Source organism: Ochotona curzoniae, unplaced genomic scaffold, assembly GCF_017591425.1.
Source record: "Ochotona curzoniae isolate NIBS_2020 unplaced genomic scaffold, NIBS_Ocur_1.0 scaffold_1037, whole genome shotgun sequence".
Classification (NCBI taxonomy): Eukaryota; Metazoa; Chordata; class Mammalia; order Lagomorpha; family Ochotonidae; genus Ochotona; species Ochotona curzoniae.
The window spans coordinates 4,897,761-4,917,754 of NW_024467083.1; the positions used below are offsets into that span (position 1 = coordinate 4,897,761).

General features: G+C 44.0%; 1 protein-coding gene across 1 annotated transcript in view; it reads right to left on the minus strand.

Moving 5' to 3' along the window:
- The window catches only part of EVI5 (ecotropic viral integration site 5), a 169,616-nt gene that overhangs the window by 127,135 nt on the left and 22,487 nt on the right, over positions 1-19,994 (minus strand). The window contains exon 2 of the mRNA XM_040999074.1: positions 2,899-3,128. Within this exon, the coding sequence (XP_040855008.1) occupies positions 2,899-3,047 (149 nt within the window). The 5' untranslated portion in view covers positions 3,048-3,128. The remainder of the gene's footprint in view (positions 1-2,898; positions 3,129-19,994) is intronic.

Here is a 19,994-nt window from a genome sequence, read left to right on the forward strand (position 1 = left end):
GGTAGTTTTATTTACCTTTAAAAATTGGTAAAATTCAACAAGGATTTTCGTGAATACAAAATCTCTAAAGTCATCTGACTGTGAAGAAAGTTCTAGTCTGTTTTAAGATCAACTCCCTTTAAAAATAAATAGAGACTTGAGGGGCTGGCACTGCAGTATGGCAGGTTAAGACACCATCTGTAATTCCACCTGAGTACTGACTGCTCAGCTTCTGATACAGCTTCCTGCCGAAGCACCTGCAATGGCGGCAAATGATGCCAAAGTACCTGGGCCCCAAAACCCACGGGGAAGATCAAGGATGGAGCTCTGGGCTCCTCGATTTAACTGGTAGTGAACCAGCAGATAGAAAATCTCTTTGTCATTCTGCCTTTCAAATAAATACGCAAATTTTTAAAGTCACTTCAATAAACAAAGACCCCAAAACCAGAAAATAATACAACTTATTGTAAGGTTTCACAATTCTAACTATGACATATACGTATATGTACATATGCACATCCTTGTGAGAGATACATATGGCTGGAGTTACTCAGTAATTAGAGAAGAAAAGAATCAAGTCTCCAACTGTAGACAACTGCCTAGGTTGCCTTGTATCTAGCTAAGTGCTATGCTAGGAGAAAATCAGCCAATAGTTGGTGAGTGGACCCGGTACAGTAGCCTAGTGGCTAAAGTCCTCAACTTGAAAGTGCTGGGATCCTCTATGGGTGCCAGTTCTAATCCGGGGTGCTCCACTTCCCATCCAGCTCCCTGCTTGTGGCCTGGGAAAGCAGTCGAGGACGGCCCAAAGCCTTGGGACCTTGCACCCATACGGAAGACCTGGAGGAGCTCCTGGTTCCTGGTTCCTGGTTTCTGGCTTCGGATTGGCACAGCTCCAGCCATTGCATTCACTAGGGGAGTGAATCATTGGACAGAAGATCTTCCTCTCTGACTTGCCTCCTCTCTGTATATCTGACTTTGCAATAAGAATAAATAAATCTTTAGAAAAAAATAGTTGGTGGGTATTCTGGGCCTGGTTTATGCCAAATTTGTGTTAACTGGAGAGACTGAGGAGTACCAGGCCAGGACCTGCCTGCCACGTTGGCCCCCAGGGTGGCTGCAGACTGCCCAGGGAAACGGGTCTGGGGACGTATAGGAGTGGGAACAGCTGAGGACATGTTTAACGGGGGAGGAATAACTTCTAGGGTCTTCCACAGATCAAGGCACTGTTCTTGCAGGTAGGTGAGGGAGCTGAGACAGTGTTTTTAGGCGGAAAACCAGAGGACAGTCTGGGTCAGGCCAGAGACCTAGACAGGGCAAAATAACATCGTGAACCACCCACTGGCACACACAAAAACTGAGGCTGAGGGGACATGCCTGGCTGGTCTAGGCCACAGTATCCACTCACTATTGTCAGAGTAGAGGCTAGGCAACATCAGGTAGGATGCAGATCCACCAGAACCAAGAAAAATCTGAGAGCAGATTTTGCCGAGGACATGTGGGACTCATGGCTCTATTGATCTGTGAGGAGAGCTGGGGGTAGTGATGGGCTGAGCCAGGCTGGACCACAGAACTCACCCTATATTCACAGAAGGCTGGATGGTAAGGGACTGGGCCGGGCCAGGATGTAGCACCTGCTGGCACATGCAAGAAGCAGGACTAAAGACAGACCACACCAAACAGGCTGCTGCACCTGCCGGCACCTGAGATCCAGGGCTGGAGGCAGGCTTGCTAGGGGAATTGGAGAACTCCCCTGGAGGGCTGCAGCTTCTGCTGCTGAGTGTAAGAGCCAAGACTGGGGCGGGGCCAGGCTAGTTAAGGTAGCAGCACCCATTGGCATATGTGTGGGCTGGGTCTAGAAACAGGTCAGGCTGAGCTAAGCCATAGCACCTATGGGTGTGCTCAACAGCCAAGAGCCAGATGGGATGTGGGGCTGACCTGGCTAAGCCATAGCACATGTTGGTACGTGCAAAAACTGAGATTGGGGACGGGAGGGGGACCTGGTAGTGATTACTGGGGGTTGCCCCGACTAGGCCACAGCACCTACTGGTGCTCATGAAGCCTGGACCCTGTGGCCGGTTGGGCTGGGCTAGGCAACAGTACTATCAGTTCGTGGGAGAGATGGGGCTGAGGGCAAAAATGGTCAGGTAGCTGCTTCACCAGTATGTATGTCAGCTGGCGCAGGTGAAAGACTGAACCTGACCCCACACTCACTGATGCACATAAAAGTCAAGTCTGAGGTCACCCCAGGCGAGATTTCTTGGGGCATATCCCAACTAGACCTCCCTACTCAAACCCCAGCCACCGGGAAAATCACAACATATGTGGTCCAACCCTGAAGTGCATGTGTCTGGGGCCTCCTCAGTTGCTGATGCCTGCACAGTGGATGGCATGCCCAGATGCACATGAGGACATGAGAGCCAGCTTACCTAGGCCAGCAGAGGACACTGAGTGCCAATTCAAAGGATGGAGAGCAGAACAGGTAGGACCACTCCCCTGGCAAAGCTCTGCAGTTTGTTTCTGGGGTTGGGGACACACTAATGTGGTCTTGGTCAAACAACAGAACCTTGGAAAGATTTTCTCAATCCTGGTGCAACGAAGCTAACAACAGCTCAGAACTATTAAAATCACTCATGTAATACCCTTGGAACACGATTTGCCCCTCAGGGTCAGTGAGATGTCACCAAACGACTGCCCCTTTCCCCGGGTGTTGTAGTCTGACAGCAAGGTATGGCTCCTTTCCTCCCCTACCCCAAGGATATAAGAGGGGAAAAAAATCGAAACATTTATCTTACCACCTTCCTCCATACCTGACTGTACCCACCCTAATCAGAGGCCTACATGGGTGTGCATCTCTCCAACTATGTAAAAAACATTAAAAATAAAATTTAAAACAAAACCAAAAAAAGCAACTTCACTTACCTATTTTGTTCCTCCAGCTTAGCCAGGAGTTCCAAGTCGTCTGGACTCAGCTGGGAAGGGGAAGATGGCGAAAGGGCCGGTGTTGACAGTGTGGTAGATGAGGATGTAGTGTGTAATGAAGCCGATGGACTTGCCACCTGACTGGCCATCTGACTGACAGTATGCGTTACAGTGTTCTTCACCCATGAGAGAGTAGAACTCAGCTTTTCTGCAACCTTGTCTGTCGCCACCTAAGGACAAAAACAAAAGGTGCATGTATTTACCTCATTGCTTTCACAACCAAGAACTTGATAACCCTGTTAAGTTTGACATCACAACATACACACATTTTTCTAAAGATAAAAAAAAAAAAAGTTTTGCATCACAACATTCTTTTTGAGTTAACCAAGGTAAACCCTGTTTCAGGAACCATTTCCCTAACACCAAGCTTTCAGAAACTATCTATTTCAGTCTTGGAACATGAACAGACCAAACCACAAACTGAAACCCACCAGCGTGTGATAACAATACTTTGGATAAGTAAGACCAGAATGGTTTAAAAAAAAAAAAGGAGAAAGAGCGGATCAGTTCCATTCCTCCAAGAGGAAAAAGAGATGACAGTCGTGACACCATGTGGCCATGTGCAGCCCACCTGCTCCGAGAGCTGAGCCCCACGTGTGAGCCTGCAGCCACAGAGTGCCTCTGACACCAGCATGCCTTCCAAGCTGCATGTGAAGATGCATTGTGTGTCGAGCTGTGCCACTCACACAGCAAGGGAGTCAAACATGGATGTCACTGAAGTCCCAAATGATGGGACACCTCCAATCTGAGACCTGCTGGTACGACCCCGTGTCTTCTACCAAAGTCATACAAGGAGCTGAGTCACGATGGATGGACGAAGAGCTCCTCCAGAAAAATTCAGAAGAAGTTATATCTTAAGCAGAAAAAAGTAAAATATATACCATGTGATGAAGTTTTTCCTTTGGTTGCACATATATTAAAATGTATCGTACTTTTGCATACAAGTAGGTGGGCTGAGTCAGTGCATGAAATATATTTCGGTATTGAGGTCTTAGTCGAAAACATTTGAGCAATAGATGCTACAGTGAATGGTTACGTCACCTCCTGGAATGCTCACACCCTATACCAGAGGACCTGTTCAAGCCCTTTGCTTCAGATCCACCTTCTAGCTAAGGCTCCCGGGAAGGCAGTGGAAGATGGCCCAACTGCTTGGGCCCCTGCCACCCATGGGGGAGACCGGGATGGAGTTCTGGTTCCAGGAATCAGCCTGGCCCTGATCTGGCTGTTGTGGCCATCTGGGGAGAGAAGCGCGTATGGAAGATTCTCATTCTATCTGTATTTCTCCATCTGTCACACTGACTTTCAAATAAATAAAAATTCTTTTTTTAATTCAAAGCTGAGGAATCATCAGAAGCCATGTCCCATCTCCAAGGACCCAGGTCATGCTTCCTGCTAATGCGGACTCCAGGAGGCAGCAGTGACAGTTGAAGTAATCAGGTTCCTGACACTCATAGGGCACACCAGGACTGAAAGACACCCTGCTTTACAGCTCCAGCATCCCAGCTATGACTGCTACCTGGGGAGTGAAGCAGTGGTGGCAGCTCTCTTTCCATCTCTGGGTCTTGTAAATACACATTCAAGTGATATAAGCAGAGGGAAGACTGAGATGCACAAGAAAAAAGCCTGAGGGAAATCATCTGCACCTGCATACAAGCAAAAGAAGTTTTGGCGGCTGGTGTTGTGGCATACCATGCTAAGTGGCTATCTTTAGCACTCGCATCCCATTTGGCACTAGCTTGTGTCCCAGCTACTCCACTTCCAATCCAGTTGGTTCCCTGCCTATGGACTGGGAAAATAACCAAGGATGGCCTAAGTGCTTGGCCCCCTGCACTCATGTGGGAGATCTGGGAGAAGCTCCCGGCTTCTGCTTGACCCATCCTAATCACTGGGACCATTTGGAGAGTGAACCAGAGATTGAAAGACTTGTCATTCTCTCTCTTTCTCTAGCTCTTCCAAATATATATTTTTTAAGTCTTGCCAATTCATAGATTACTACAGTTCATCAGTGCTAAGGCCAGGTAAAAACCAAAGAATGTGGAGGAGCCAGCATCATGGTATAGTAAGGTAAGCCTCAGCCACTGGTCCCAGCCAGCATCCCATATGGCCACCAGATCATGTCCCAGCTGCTCCACTTCCCTTCTATCTCCCTGCTTGTGGCCTGGGAAAGCACTAGAGTATGGCCCCAGCCCTTGAGACCCTGCATCCACGTGGGAAACCTGGAAGAATCCCCTGGTTCCTGCCTTTGGTTCAGCTGAACTCCAGCCAGAGTGGTCATTTGAGGATGGAAGATCTTTCTGTTTTTCCTTCTCTCTGTAACTATCTTCCAAATAAAAAAATAAAACAAGTATTTTTTTTAAATATTTAGTCAAAGCTTTCTTTGTGCCAGGACACAGTAGGAGCCATGGTCAGCAACCAGATACCCTGCTGTATGATTCGTTAGCCTATTGCTCTTATCTACAGCTGCAATTAGAAATTCATTTGTGAAACAGCAATAATTTGCATCCCAAAAGGATACTGTATTTTTTAAACAGAAAGCTTACTGCATAAAAATTTATGAAATTGGTACGTTTTACTATTTTTTTAACCAGCTATTAATGTCAAATACAGTTATAAATGCCAAGAATTAATGTCTTATATTTCCATTACACAGAAGCCCCTTATTCAAGTGGCTATTTTGCCCTAACTAATTAAGACAAACGAGTTCATCATACCCCCTCTGCACACTGCAGCGACAGGCATCCATTTAAAGGGTCGGGAAGAAGCAAGAACACATTTCTGACAGCCTTTCAGCTCCGTGAAATCAGAGTCGCCCTGTAACTACTGAAGACTCAGCAACTCATTTCCTAATTTCAAACTCTTAAATACAGCTGAAGTATTTAATGGCAGCTACAGTTCAGTAGAGTATAATTATTCAAGGTCCCAGATATTCCACAGAGCAAATCGTTTCTCTTCCATCATCACGCCCTGTTTTGGCTTTTAACACTACTTCCCCAAACTTGCACCCAGCTGTCTCTGAACCACCCTCCGTCTCTCTGTGGTGGGTTCAGGTCACAAAGACAGGCTCAATCTGACAACCTAACTATGTCACAACCTTCCTCTACCTCACAGAGGTGTTGTGTGCTTATTTTTAAAAGTGAACACACTTCAAAAACACTAAAACCATCCTTTACAAGGCTGAATAATCATCCACAAAAGGTAGTAAATGGGTATGACCCCATTTATATAAAAACCCAAAGGAAGAACATTAATGAGGCTGCTGAGAGGGATTAATGCTGCTGGCCACATGGGTTTCTTTCAGTGAAATTAAGTGCTCTGGGATTGATTACTGGCAATGCTCATGAAGGCTGTATATATAGTAAATACCACTGAATTGCACACTTCTAAAAGGGATGGTATGTAAATTACAGCAAAGTACTGAAAGCTTATGTTTCTCCCATAAAAGTCAGACTTGCTGCATACAGCTCTTTCTATTTTATTAGAATGTGAGAAGTATGCTCTCAAAATCCCAATCCCTAAGATTCCAACTTTACAAGGGAGAGCGAGCCAAACTCACAAGGGAGAGCGAGCCACAGTCATAGTTAATTACTTGCTGAGTCACACTGTGAAAGTGAATCCCACTCCTACAGCACAATATATCCCTCTGAGTAAAGGGGATTTTGTGGTTGAGAAGCACCATGAATGCGAATCAGTGCCTGCACTCTGGTGTGCAATAAATTCTTGCCAGTAAATAAATCTTTGTTGAAAGTCAAATTAATTTTTAAAAAAAGTATAGTGTGACAATGCACATCTCATAAGATTTACACTTCAGCTACATACAGCTATATCCATCTTATCTATTAGCCACCAATCAGAAGCCAAGTGTTCGGCACACCGGTTAAGAGGTTATTGTGAATGCAACATCCCACACAGCAGTGCCTGCATCCCTGGCTCCCTGCTGACATGCACCTTCAAATGCAGCAGGTGATGGCTCAAACACCTGGGTCCTTGCCACTAACATGGGAGACCTGGATTGAGGCTCCTGGCTTTGGTCTGGTTCCACCCAGCTCATGCAGCCATTCAGGGAGATCTGTGTTGCTATGCCATTTTTAAAACAGATTTATTTATCTGAAAGGAGGGGAAGTGGGAGGGAGAGAAAAAAAATACTCAAAAGCTGGCCCAGATTCTCTGATACAGATCCAGGCATCCTGTTCATTATTGATTTCTTTACAAATTTATATATTTATCTGAAAGGCAGAGTTACAGAAAAAGACACAGAGATCTTCCATCATTCTGTCACTCCCCAAATGGCCATAATAGACAGAGCTGGCTGGGCCTGTCTGAAGCCAGGATCCAAGAGTAAGGAGCTTCTTACAAGTCTCTCACAGTGGTACATGGAACCAACCACTTAAAACACTTTGTGACTTCCCAGGTGTATTGGCAGAGAGCTGCAATGGAAATGGAACAGCCAAAACTAGAACCAGTACCCATATGGGATGCCTACACTGCAGGTGCCAGCTTTACTCTGCCACAGCACTGGTCCCTTTTATCATTGTTACTATTAGACCTAATTCGTATCCCTTATCCTGATTAGCCTATATATTTTTTTTCTTTACATTTATCTGAAAGGTAAAGAGGAGCTGGAGCTGTGGTATAGTGGGGAAGGCCGTTGCCTTGGAGCCATGGAGGTGCTAGCTGGAGTCCCAGCTGCTCCACCTCTGATCCAACTCCCTGCTAATGTACCTGGGAAAGACACAAAAGATGGCTCAAATACATGGATGGATCCCGGCACCCACATGGGGGACCTGGAAGACGCTCTTGGTACCTGGCTTCAAACTGGCCAGCTCCGGCTGTTGAAGCCATTTGGGGAGTGAATCAGTGATGAGAATTCTTTCCTGCTCTCTTTTTCTGTTTTCTATAATAACAATTATAAAGCACAGGAACCAGAACATAACTCTGGCTCCTTTAAACTTATAAATTCAAATGTTTTCAAGAATACCCAAAAATATTTTTTCCCACTGCCACACAACAATGCAAAACTGCTTTATCTTATTACCTTCTCTAAAGTGCCTGCTGCTCACTTGTGCCACTCACATTACCTGCTTTCTTCTCTTCTCATCCCATCTCTTGACAATTTTCTTAAACTCTGATAATAACAAAGCAGACCTCCAAAATGCACTGCCTGATATCTCATTTTTGAAATGGGTAGACCAACAACGTACACCAGTGAAAACATTTGTCTTGTTTCTTACAGGGCTTATTTCTACTGTCAGATATACATATATGAAGTTATTTCAAAAGGTTATGGAAAAATTGAATTAAAAGGTAAGTTCAGGCCCAGCCCGATAGCCTAGTGGCTAAATCCTCACCTTACATCTGCCAGGATCCACAGGGCAATGGTTCATGTCCCAGCTGCCCCACTTCCCATCTAGCTCCCTGCTTGTGGCCTGGGAAAGCACTAGAGGACGGCCAAGGCCTTGGGACTCTGCACCCATGTGGGAGACCCACAGGAAGCTTCGGATTGGCACAGCTCCAGCAGTTGCAGCCACTTGGGGAATGAACCAGCAGATCTTTCTTTCTGCATCTTCTCTATGTAACTCTGCCTTTCCAAAAAAAAAAAAAAAAAAGATAACTTGGGTACTAAACAACTACTGAAATCAGGAGTAGTTTTTTTCATACACATTTCCAATGAACTTGTTATGAGCATCACCTGGCTGTAATTGCTTTGATTTTTTACTCATTCAAGAGACAGACAAAAAAGCTCTGTTCCACTAGTTTACACATAAATGTCCCCCAAAAGCCTCAGGCTGGGGCCAAAGCCAGGAGCCAAGAATTCAATTAGGTTTCCCAAGTGGGTGATAGGACCCAGTTAGTTAATCCATCACCACTGTCTCCCAGGGTCTTCATTAGAAGGAAGTTAGGATCAGGAGCCAAAACCAGCAAACAAACTTCAATGTGGAATGCAAGCATATTAACCACCAGGTAAATATCTACCTGTCGATGAATTTTTACAGGATTTACTTATTTTTACAGGAAAGGTGGATCAGATTTAAAGAGAGAAGAGACAGAAAAATCTCCCCAAGTGACTATAATAACCAGAGCTGAGTTGATCTGAAGCCAGGAGCCATAAACTTCTTCCAGGTCTCTCATGCAGGTGCAGGGTTTAAGCCACTTCATTCTGTGTGAAGCCACTTTGCAAAACACATTAGAACGCTACAGTTAAAAGCAGTGACTTCATACAGTCCTATGGTAAAGTGTCTAAACTAGCTTCCTTTTTAGTCCCTTTGGCTTATTGAAGCATGCAGCAGCCCTGGACTTAGTGTTCACATCCAGTGCAACACATGGTATGGTCTTTAGCAACTTGTGATCAGTCTTCGGTACCACCTTATCTCTGAATTCCATGCAACTCTCACGTATGGTGGCAGAGGATTAGGAAGCCAAGTCTGATAGAACAGAAAGACTTCACCAGTTAAGTGCTGCCAAGCATTGTTCTAAGCACACTGCATGGATTATCTCATTTAACTGTCAAAACCCTACAAAACAGGTGTTAGTATCTTTCCCATTTCACAAGGAAATGATGACACAATATGCTATGCAACCTCGATAAAGTCACAGAGCTCATGAGTCAAACGTACGGGAGGTACAGCCTGCCAATTTCTGTTGGATCACTGATGAGATACACCCACCACAGTGAGCTGTCTGTGCCACTGGGCCTGAGGTACACCCATCCTGCTGGCAGAGCTCTCACACACACCCCTCACAGGTCCACAGGGTCCAGGCACCACCTCCATTTTGGCTGCATGGGATTCTCAGATCTGGCAGTAACTAGAAGTCAAAGCAAAACAGCTCAAGGCTTCTATATTACTGCTGGAAGAAAAGTCAAACAGTGTGAGGCTTCCACACAGCTCAAGCACCAGTGCACACACTCAGCCAACTTTCCTGAACAAGCAATCAATAATCTTCCAGCTGATGTAGCCAATAGCAGTTAACTATGGATGAGCCAATATTGCAAGTGGAAACTTTATAGGAAGGTGGAGAGCACCGGACAGAAATCACACCACAGGAACATGAAGTCCACAGCTTCAAAGAGAATTTCTAAAGGGAAATCCTCAGTGTGGGAACTGCTGGATACCTCAGAGCAGAAAAGAACTTCGATTCTTCAGTCACATATTTCACCAATTTGGGGTGATACCGGGGTTTGTCATTTGGCACAGATGACATTGGCTGACACTTGGGAGGCCTACATGCCATGTCAGAGTGAAGGATTCGAGCGCCACCTCCACTTTGATTCAGCTTCCTGCTGTGCAACCTGGGAGGCAGCAGGTGATATTACAAGTAGCTGAGACCCTGCCAATCAACTGAGAGAACCAAGGGCAGTGCTCCTGGCTCCTGGCTCCTGGCTTTGGCTGGGCCCAGTACTAGCTGTTGCAGGCCTTTGGGGAGTGAACCAGCAGATGAAAAAAAATCTATCTCTGTCTCAACCTCTTTTTCTGTGTCCTTGCCTCTCAAAATGAGACAAATTTTTTAAGTTTAAAATAAAATGTCAAGGATGACACTGAGCAAATAAATTATTTGATATTCCAAAATACTTGATGCTCAAAGATGACCATTTCTTCAAAGTTCCTAAAAGTAACACAAAGACACAATTATTTATTTACTCATCATCTTCTAGTATTTCACTGTTTAGAACTATACAGTCTCTTGGGCCCAGTGGCATAGCGTAAGGGCTAAAGTCCTCGCCTTGAACACACAAGGATCCCATATGGGCGCCAGTTCTAATCCTGGCAGCTCACTTCCCATCAAGCTCCCTGCTTGTGGCCTGGAAAAGCAGTCGAGGACGGCCCAAAGCTTTGGGACCCTGCACCCGTGTGGGAGACCTGGAGGAGGTTCCTAGCTCCTGGCTTTGGATCAGCACAGCTCCAGCTGTTGCGCTTGCTTGGGGAGTGAATCATCGGACGGAGGATCTTCCTCTCTGTCTCCCCTCCTCTCTGTACATCCGACTTTGTAATAAAAAGAAATAAATCTTTTTTTAAAAAGAACTACAGAGTCTCATCTTTGGCTATACTTTGTTTTCTTTTAATGATTTAGTTGTTTGAAAGCAGAGTGGTGGGGGAGAGGCAGGGAGAAAGGGTTGGAAGAGGGGTGACAAAGACAGAGAGAATTAGTTTTCCATCTCATGGTTCATTCTCCAAATGCACACAACAGCCAGGCTGGGCCAAGCTAAAGCCATGACAGGATTCCACCTGTATCTACCAAACGGGTGTGAGGAACCCATGATGTTGAACTAGGATCACTGCTTCCCAGATGCACTGAAGCCTGACTGAAGTATAGAATAACTAGGACACAAACTGAGCACTTTGATAATGTGGGCATTCCATGGGGTGGCACAATGCCCATCTCTGGCTACATTTTTTCAATATTCATTTTTATTTGAAAGGCATATTTTACAGAGAGGAGAGGGGCAGAGCTGAGCTGATCTGAAGGTGAGAGCCAGAAGCCTCTTCGAGGTCCCCCACATGAGTGCAGGGTCTCAAGGTCTTAGGCCATCCTTTACTGCCTTCCCAGCCCATAAGCAGAGAGCTGGATTGAAGTAGAGTATCCAGGATACCAATCAGAGCCCATACGGAATCCGGACGCCACAGAGTGGAGAATTAACCTGTTCTGAAATTGTGTCAGGGCCTTAATAATATTTTTAAAGCAAACATTTCCCTTTCAGGATCAAACTCTGACAAGTATTTATATTAAAGAAAAATTCTGTATGGTTTACGGTGTTATCACTCTGTTCTGGCATGGTTCCAATGGTACCAGAATTACTTATCTATGACAGCCAGCATGTACACTCTGGAGTACTTTCCACACAGATGGCCCAATTCGGTTTTATTGCTATCGTAGTGATAATGGATATCAGATTTTGATTTCCTCCTAGTTTTACACCTCTAGTCCTTTTTACAATCCACTTGTCCTCCAGCAAGCACCTGCCACTTTTCCTAACAAGCCGAAGTCTAGAACGAATGGGCCTCAGTAACTGCTTCATCTTCTTTGTGAACATGATCTTCCTGCCTTGAAATACAGTGGCCCCAACCAAATGCAGAAGAAATATATCTTATAGCAATGAGGTAATTTAAAGTGAATCCTGTAGCTACTACGTCGTGCTTCAACTGCTGTACTACACCCAACATGCTACAGTACTAAAATGACCTGATTCTCTTTTTTCACTTCTTTTATTATCTTTTTATGACACAATTCCATAAACCCTAGGATTTTCCTGATCACCTCCCCAATTCCCTCCACCTTTACTGAGTTCCCCTATATCATTGCTATAGTATAGTTCTTCATACACAGTCTTATGTCCATCATTGCAGGCATGGACAAATGCAGACTCCATCATCCTATTGTCAAGATATAGTAAAAAGTTTCATTGGGAGTTCATCTTTATATGGAAGTAGAAATGCACACTGCATTGTACCCTCACATCTACAAATGACAGTCTCCATTACACAGTTACTATATATCCCCTTAAATGAAAAGTCACAATACAAAATCAACAATAGGAAGAAAAATAGAAATTTACAATGCCATGAAGTTAAATAACATGCTGCTAGATATGACAGTCTCCATTACACAGTTACTATACATCCCACTAATTAAAAAGCCACAAAACAAATAGCAAGAAAAAAAGAAATTACAAATACCATGAAGTTGAATAACATGAATGACTAAGAAAAATAAAATCAAGGATTTTCTTGAAAAAAATAATGATACTGTATGAATTTAATCAGAAGAAAGTGTTTTTTGAAGACATCGAACTAAGAAAAAAATCAAAATCCATGAGATACAGTTTCCACTGATCTTATTGGTGAAATGTGTCTCCTGAAGGCAACAAATAGATGGGTTTTGTTTTTTAATCCAGTCTACTAATCTATGATGTTTGATTGTTGTGTTTCACCCATTTACCTTCAGGGTTAATAGGAATGGGTGGTAATTTGGTCCTGTCATTTCAGCAGTGGGTTGTTCACTGGTTTAATCTTCTGCCGTTATTTTACCTGGATATTCTTCGCATCTGCCTTTGGATTTGGTGGATGCCATTCCTCTTCTCTGTCAAGAGAACATCTTTAAGTAGCATTTGTAGGACAGGTTTGGAAAAGGCATATTCATTCAAATTTTCTTTACTAGGGAAGAATTTTAATTTTCAAAGACAAAGGAAAGTTTTGCTGGGTAAGGTATCATGGGCCAACAGTTTTGTTTTTTTGTTTTTTTGTTTTTTTTTTTAGATCTGGAATATGTCACTCCATTCTCTTCTTGACTGTAGAGTTTCCTGTGAGTTTAATTGGCATTGATTTTTTTATGTGCACATTTTAAGGATCTTTTCCTTATGTTCCACTGAAGAGAGCTTGATGATCATGTGTCTTGGTGAAGATCGCTTTTCGTCTTGGGAGTTCTGTGACACTCCTGGAGGTTGTTTTCCAGTTTTTTCTCTAGCTTAGGGAAATTTTCCTTTAATATTACATTAAATATACTTTTCAACCCAGCTTCTCTTTCTGCACTTTCTGGGACTCCCACATTTGGCCTTTTAATAGTGTCTTTCAATTCTTGAATACTTTTTTTGGCCTGATCCAGCTCTGCTTCCAGCTGTTTGTTTGTTTCCCCCTGGTGAGAGGAAATATCTTCTAAATCTGAGATTCTTTCTTCTGCCTCCTTCATTCTATTTTGGAGACTCTCCACTGTACTTTTTATGTGCTCCACTGTATTCTTCATTTCTAATATATCAGCTTTCATTTGGATTTATTTTCAGTGAGACATATTCCTTGAATTCCTTGAATGCCTGCTTTACGTACTTCTCGTTGTTGATAAGAAGTTTCATCACAAGTGTTTTGAATTCTGTATCCCGCATTTTCTTGATGTCTTCCTCAGTGAACTCTGAGGTTGGCAAAGGGTTTTGCTTCTTTGCAGGGGAGTCTTCAGTAATATTGATTGTGCCTCTGTTTCTTCTTTTGTTCTTGGTCATTACACTTCTGGTTAGCAGATTCTTCTCCTTGAGGCAGGTTTCTAAGCTGTGTCACCCACAGGTCTACAGTTTGATTTTACTTATTACAGTTGGCACAAGGCTCTTTGCTTGTACTCAGTTGTGCCACTCCCTGTAGCAACTTCCTGGTCTGGGTTCTTATGTTAGATTTCCACCATGTGGACAGGAGGAGGTTTGTATCCCAACCCTGGAGACTCCCAAATCCTCACCAAGGACTATCAGTACGGGCACCAAGGACTGCATCCCAACTACCAAGGAGACCTTGGGGAATTGGAGTGCCTTCGGAGGCCAAAAATTCTGAGGTCATCCACCTCTGTTTGAATCTACCACATGGGATGGAAGAAGCCCAAATCCTTCCTCGCAGGATCCAAGGGCATCGGAACAACAGCCAGGAGTCCTGAGCAGTCCGCAGAAACAGAAGAACAGTAAACTTCCTTCAGGACTAGGAAGAGGAGCTTTCTCTGGTCCTTATTCAGTTCCAACTTGGGATCCCCACCCTCGCTTGCATTGACCATCAGGATCGCTCCAGAGGCCCCCACCAAACAACAACAAAAAAATTATAATAGATAGAGAACAACAAGGAAAGCTTAGAACCAGGGGGAAACAGTCAGCGTGGACTCACACATACCTTACTAGGTAGGACACAAAGATTAGTTACTCCTCACTAAGGTATTGAAGATTTCTTTGCACACCCCTCCTAAAACTGTTCTGCACCTCAACTGTTGACATATGGCTTGTTAGAGTTATAAGCCAGTTTAGACTACCTGAAAAACAGCCAAGTTCAGCAAAATTATGCTTCAACACTATAAACTGCTAAATACTAAAATGAAAATAGACACGAAACAGCTGAATAGTACCCTATAGCCATTTTAAAGTGTACAGAATCCGGTTATATATAAACTAAAATTGAAATGTCACTGAAGAAGTCACAGGATGTGGTTAAGAACTTGCATTTTTAACATAGTGATTACTCAATACCATGTCAATTAATTCCATAATGTTGTAAATTGTAGTTGATGTTATGTTGGGGCTTTTAATTGATCGGGATGATATTCTCCCAGCTCTGCCTTCAGACCAGAGATGGTCTCCCCAAGAAACTGCTGAATTTATCTGGACAATAAGATGCTGGACTCTATGCTTGGTATATGCTTGCAATGAAAGCATCTTGACTGAATTTGAACTGTAATACTGCAACAAGGTGGAGGAATCCACCATGGAGGGAGGGTCATGGAGGGGTTAGGGGAATCCCAGAGTCTATGAAACTGTGTCACATAATGCAATGTAATTAATAATAATAAATTTTAAAAAAGAGATCATACAGAAAATAAAAAAAAAGATTTGCACCATGGTCTCTGTAGCCCCAGCTCCTGGCTCACCGCTTACCACCTCCTGTAACAACCACTGTCTGTACAACCTTTCTCCCACTGTCAGTGGAGCAGGTCCCAGGATCAGGGAGATACCAGGTGTCCTATATAACCAGATTGTTGGTGGTGGTGATCTTGCCGGAACCTATTGGCCATTAGGTCTGAGAGCCACACACACCTATTTTGTCCCATTCAAGCCCATAGTCAGTATTATTTTCCTGTGGGGTCTGTGCAATGCCCTGAATTCAGTGAGTTCTCGCCGAGCTCAGCACATTCACAGCTCACTGCTGTCCACTGCAGTCTTTTTTTTTTTTAAAGATTTATTTATTTTTGTTGGAAAGGCAGATGCAGAGAAAGGAGGAGAGACAGAGAGGAAGATCTTCCATCCGATGATTCATTCACCAAGTGGCCACAATGGCTGGTGCTGCGCCAATCCAAAGCCAGGAGCCAGGAAACTCTTTCCGGGTCTCCCACACGGGTGCAGGGTCCCAACGCCTTGGGCTGTCCTCAACTGCTTTCCCAGGCCACAAGCAGGGAGCTGGATGGGAAGTGGAGCTGCTGGGATTAGAACCAGTGCCCATATGGAATCCCGGCGCATTCACGCCAAGGACCTTAACCATTACACTATCGTGCTGGGGCCTGTCCCCTACAGTCTTCAAACCTCCGCCACACTGTACCAAATCGTGCTTGATGTGCCACTACTAGAGTTCTTGATCTGCTGACTGTCAAGTCTGAGGGCTACTGGATAGATCTTGATTGGAACCTGTAGGATGCCATGTTGTTGCAGTTCACTGAACTAGAAATGACTTCATTCCCAGCTCAGTGCATGCACAATCCTGTCCCATAGCCCTTGCCTCCTTAAGCAAAATGGTGCCTGAGATGGCTTTAGGGGGCAGACTGGGGTGTGAAATCCAACCTGTTCCCACATTGTCCATCTCAGACCTGCCACTCTGTCTCTGCTCCTGATCACATCAAAGGGACCAACAGGATGGCAGTTCTTTGTTTGGTTCACCTCATGAGTTCCCCCAGTAAATGTCCCTTCCCACCTTGTTGCTGGTGCAATTCCAGCTGCTGGTGGAGTTCAGACTGCTGCTTGCTGAATGCTGCTGGGGTATCAGTCACTGTAACATCACACCATTGTGTCCACTGCTTTACTGTGTCTGTCAGTCTCCAGGTGCCCCTCTGCTATTGCTCTGTCCTCTCCTATTTCCTGGAATGTGCCCTCTCTGCTTCACACTGGCTAATATTTCTCCATTTGTTTAAATGTGTCCTTACCCTATTCCACCATCTTAATTCTCCAAGACCTGATACTTAAAATGTATTTATTTATCAGAAAGGGAGACAGAGATCTTCCATCAGGGGATTCAAGACCGAAGCCAGATGTCGGGAATTTAATCCAGGTCCCCTACCTGTGTGACAGGAATCCAGCTGTTTCATACGTCATTACCACCTGCCAGAGTGCACATTAGCAGGAGGCTAGACTCAGAGGCTGTAGCGGATAGCAAACCCAAACAGTCCTACGTGGGACACAGGCCTGTCAGCTTAAGCACTAGGATGAAGGCCCAGCGTCTTTACCCTGGCTCATTTCTAAACTTCTTGCTTCAGGCACATGTTGTGCTTCTTTCTCTAGTTTCCTAAAATAGAACATTAGACTGCTGATTTTTCGTCTTCTCTTCTATCATATGCATTCAAACACAACTAATTAACCTCCAAGATGTGCTTTCCCTCACTTTTCATTTCCTTCTGATCAAAGTATCTATTTTATGCTGAGACTTTCTAAACCCACATGTTTACCTATAAGTATTCAAACTCTAAATGTTTTTACATTCTCCATCCCAAATACACCAAAGAAGTTGCACAAATCATTGTTATTTTTTCTAACTTCATTCCACCATAGTCTGAGGGCACAAGTTATGTTTTATGTTCCAGATATTAGTGTTTTTGTGAATGTTCTGTATGAACTTAAAAAGAAGGTGTATTCTGCTATTGTTGAAAGTATTCCAGAAATACCAATTCACTGCAGCTGACAGACACTGCTATCCAAAGATGGCCTTACGGGTTTTCTGTCTGCTGCACTTACAAGTCACGGAAAGGTGCTGAAGTCTAACTGTAACAGTAATCCTATCTACTGCTTCTTGTAGTTCCGGGCTCACAAGCGCTTGAAGAGATGACCTCTTCATCATTATATAATGTCTGTCTTTTCCCCTGGTAACTTCCCTTCTTAAATATGCGTTGTCTGAAATTCACATAGCTATTTCCAAATTGCTGCTGACTATTCTAAAAAGCAAACAAAAACTTAGGTCCAACACACACACACACACACACACACACACACACACACACACACACACACACACACACGTGTGAGGTCATCAGATAGTTACTAGATTTTTTGACTCTACTTTTGAACCAGGGCCAACTCCCTTACATTCATGGAAACACAATTTGACATTTAAATGAATGCTTGCAGGAGTGGGGCCCAGCTGGTAACAGGCTAGGCCTCCACCTGCAGTGCAACATCCCACATGGGTGCCAGTTCCTGTCCTAGCTGCTCCACTTCCCATGCAGCTCCCTGTTTACAGCCTGGGAAGGCAGTGGAGGATGGCCCAAGTCCTGGGGCCCCTACCTCCACACAGGAGATCTTTATGGGATCCTGATGTTTTAAGGAGAAGATAGCAAATTGAGCCCTTGTATCAGGCCCCACTTCTATGATGCTTTTTGTCTATATTAAATATTCTGACACTAGTTAAGAATAACAGGACTTACAAAATGTTTACACTCAGAACTTGGGGCTATTGTTTTGTTTCTTCAACACTGTATCATTGCATTATTAATCATTAGATGTATTGCCTCCCAATTCCCTAAGGAATAAAAACACTTCAGGGCAGGTGCTGTGGCAGGGCAGGAAAAGCTGCCACCTCACCATCAGCATCCCATATGCTGCTGGTTCCAGTCCTGGCTGATCCACTTTCAATCCAGCTCCCTGTTAATGTGCCTGGGAGAAGAACAGGAGATGACCCAATACATGGGCCCCTGTATCCAGCAGAGAAACCCACAAGAAGCTTCTGCCCCCTTTTTTCGAACTGGCCCAGTTTCAGCTGGGGAATGAACCGGCACATGAACGATCTGTCCGTCTCTCTAACACTGCCTTTCAAATATGTAAATAAATACTAAAAAAAAAAAAAAAACTTCAACATATATTCATTTAGTTACCAAAAAAAAAAAAAAAAAAAAAACAGAAGAAAAAGAACAGGTCCCATAGAAGACATTCTAGCTTTATTATTCTTCTTGATAACATGAAAACAAAGTTATATGAATATTTGGCAGCACCCAATTTATGCTCTCATAACGGTTTCTGGTTGCTTTCTATTTTTAAATAGCAAATATCAATGAATGTATTTCCTGTTACTTCTTCCCTTTGCAGGTATAGTTATAATAATGTTCAAACTATTATACTCATTTACCAAAAAATGCTCTCAGATAAACAACACTGACAATAATTACAACGGCTTCTCCTGATGAGTTCCTATTGAATACAAAAAAAAAGGGGGGGGCCAGATGGGCAAAATAAGCATATCTCATTTCCAGATACAAGTGGAAAAGGAAAAAGTCACAGAATAACTTTCACAATACATCCGGGACAGACTGCACTTTCCAGAGACGGCATTTATTGATTTCCTCCTGTTGCCGTAACTAAGAACCACAAACCAGGCAGCTTCAAACTACAGAAACTTATTCTCTCACAGTTTTGGAGACCAGAATTCCAAAGTCAACATGTCAGCAGAATCATTTCCTGCAAAAACCCGCAGGGAGAATCTTTCCTTGCTTATTTCTAGTGATTTGTCAGTCATGATCGGTATGTTGGCTTATAGATATAGTGCTTTATTTTTTATTTTTATTATTGTTATTTTAGTTTTGCTGAGAAGCCAAAAAACACAGAAAGAAATCTCCCCTCTGCTAGTCCGTCAGGGCTGGACGGGGGACTGGAACTCAATTCAGGCCTCCCACACGGTGCAGGCATGGCCAGCCCTTGGGCCATCTTTCGCTTCTCTCCCAGGCACATTAGCAGGGAACTGGACAGTAAGTAGAGCAGCAAGGACCCAAATCAGGACCCATATGGAATGCAGGCAGCACAGAAAGCAGCTTAACCTGCACTGCCCACAGCACTGGCACCCCAAAAGCCACACGTGAATCTGCCTCCATTGCCACGTAGCATCCGCTCCTTAAGTGTCTGAGTCTTCCCTGATTACAACTACTCTACAAGGGGACTCAAAAAACTTCACGGAATGGGATCAAAAGGTAAATTTCAAGATGGGTATTTAATCCGGCAGTTAAGAAACCAGTTAGGAACTGCATCCCACATTGGAGTGTCCGGGCTGGATCCTCTATTCCAGCTTCCTGTTAATGCAGATCATACAGGGAAATGCTGATGGTTCCACAGAGTTATTTCTGTCACTCACAAGGGAGATCTAGAGTGAGCTCCCAACCTCCAGCTACAGCATGGGCAGAACTAGGGTGTCAAAATGAGCATCTCAATAGTGAACAAGTGTATGGAAGATCTCACACTGTCTCGCTCTACTTTCCCCTCTTTCTCTCTCTCTCTCTCTGTCACACATACACACACACAGTCTTTCAAATAAGTTTTTTAATTTAAGTTTATTTTTGGCCCCGGC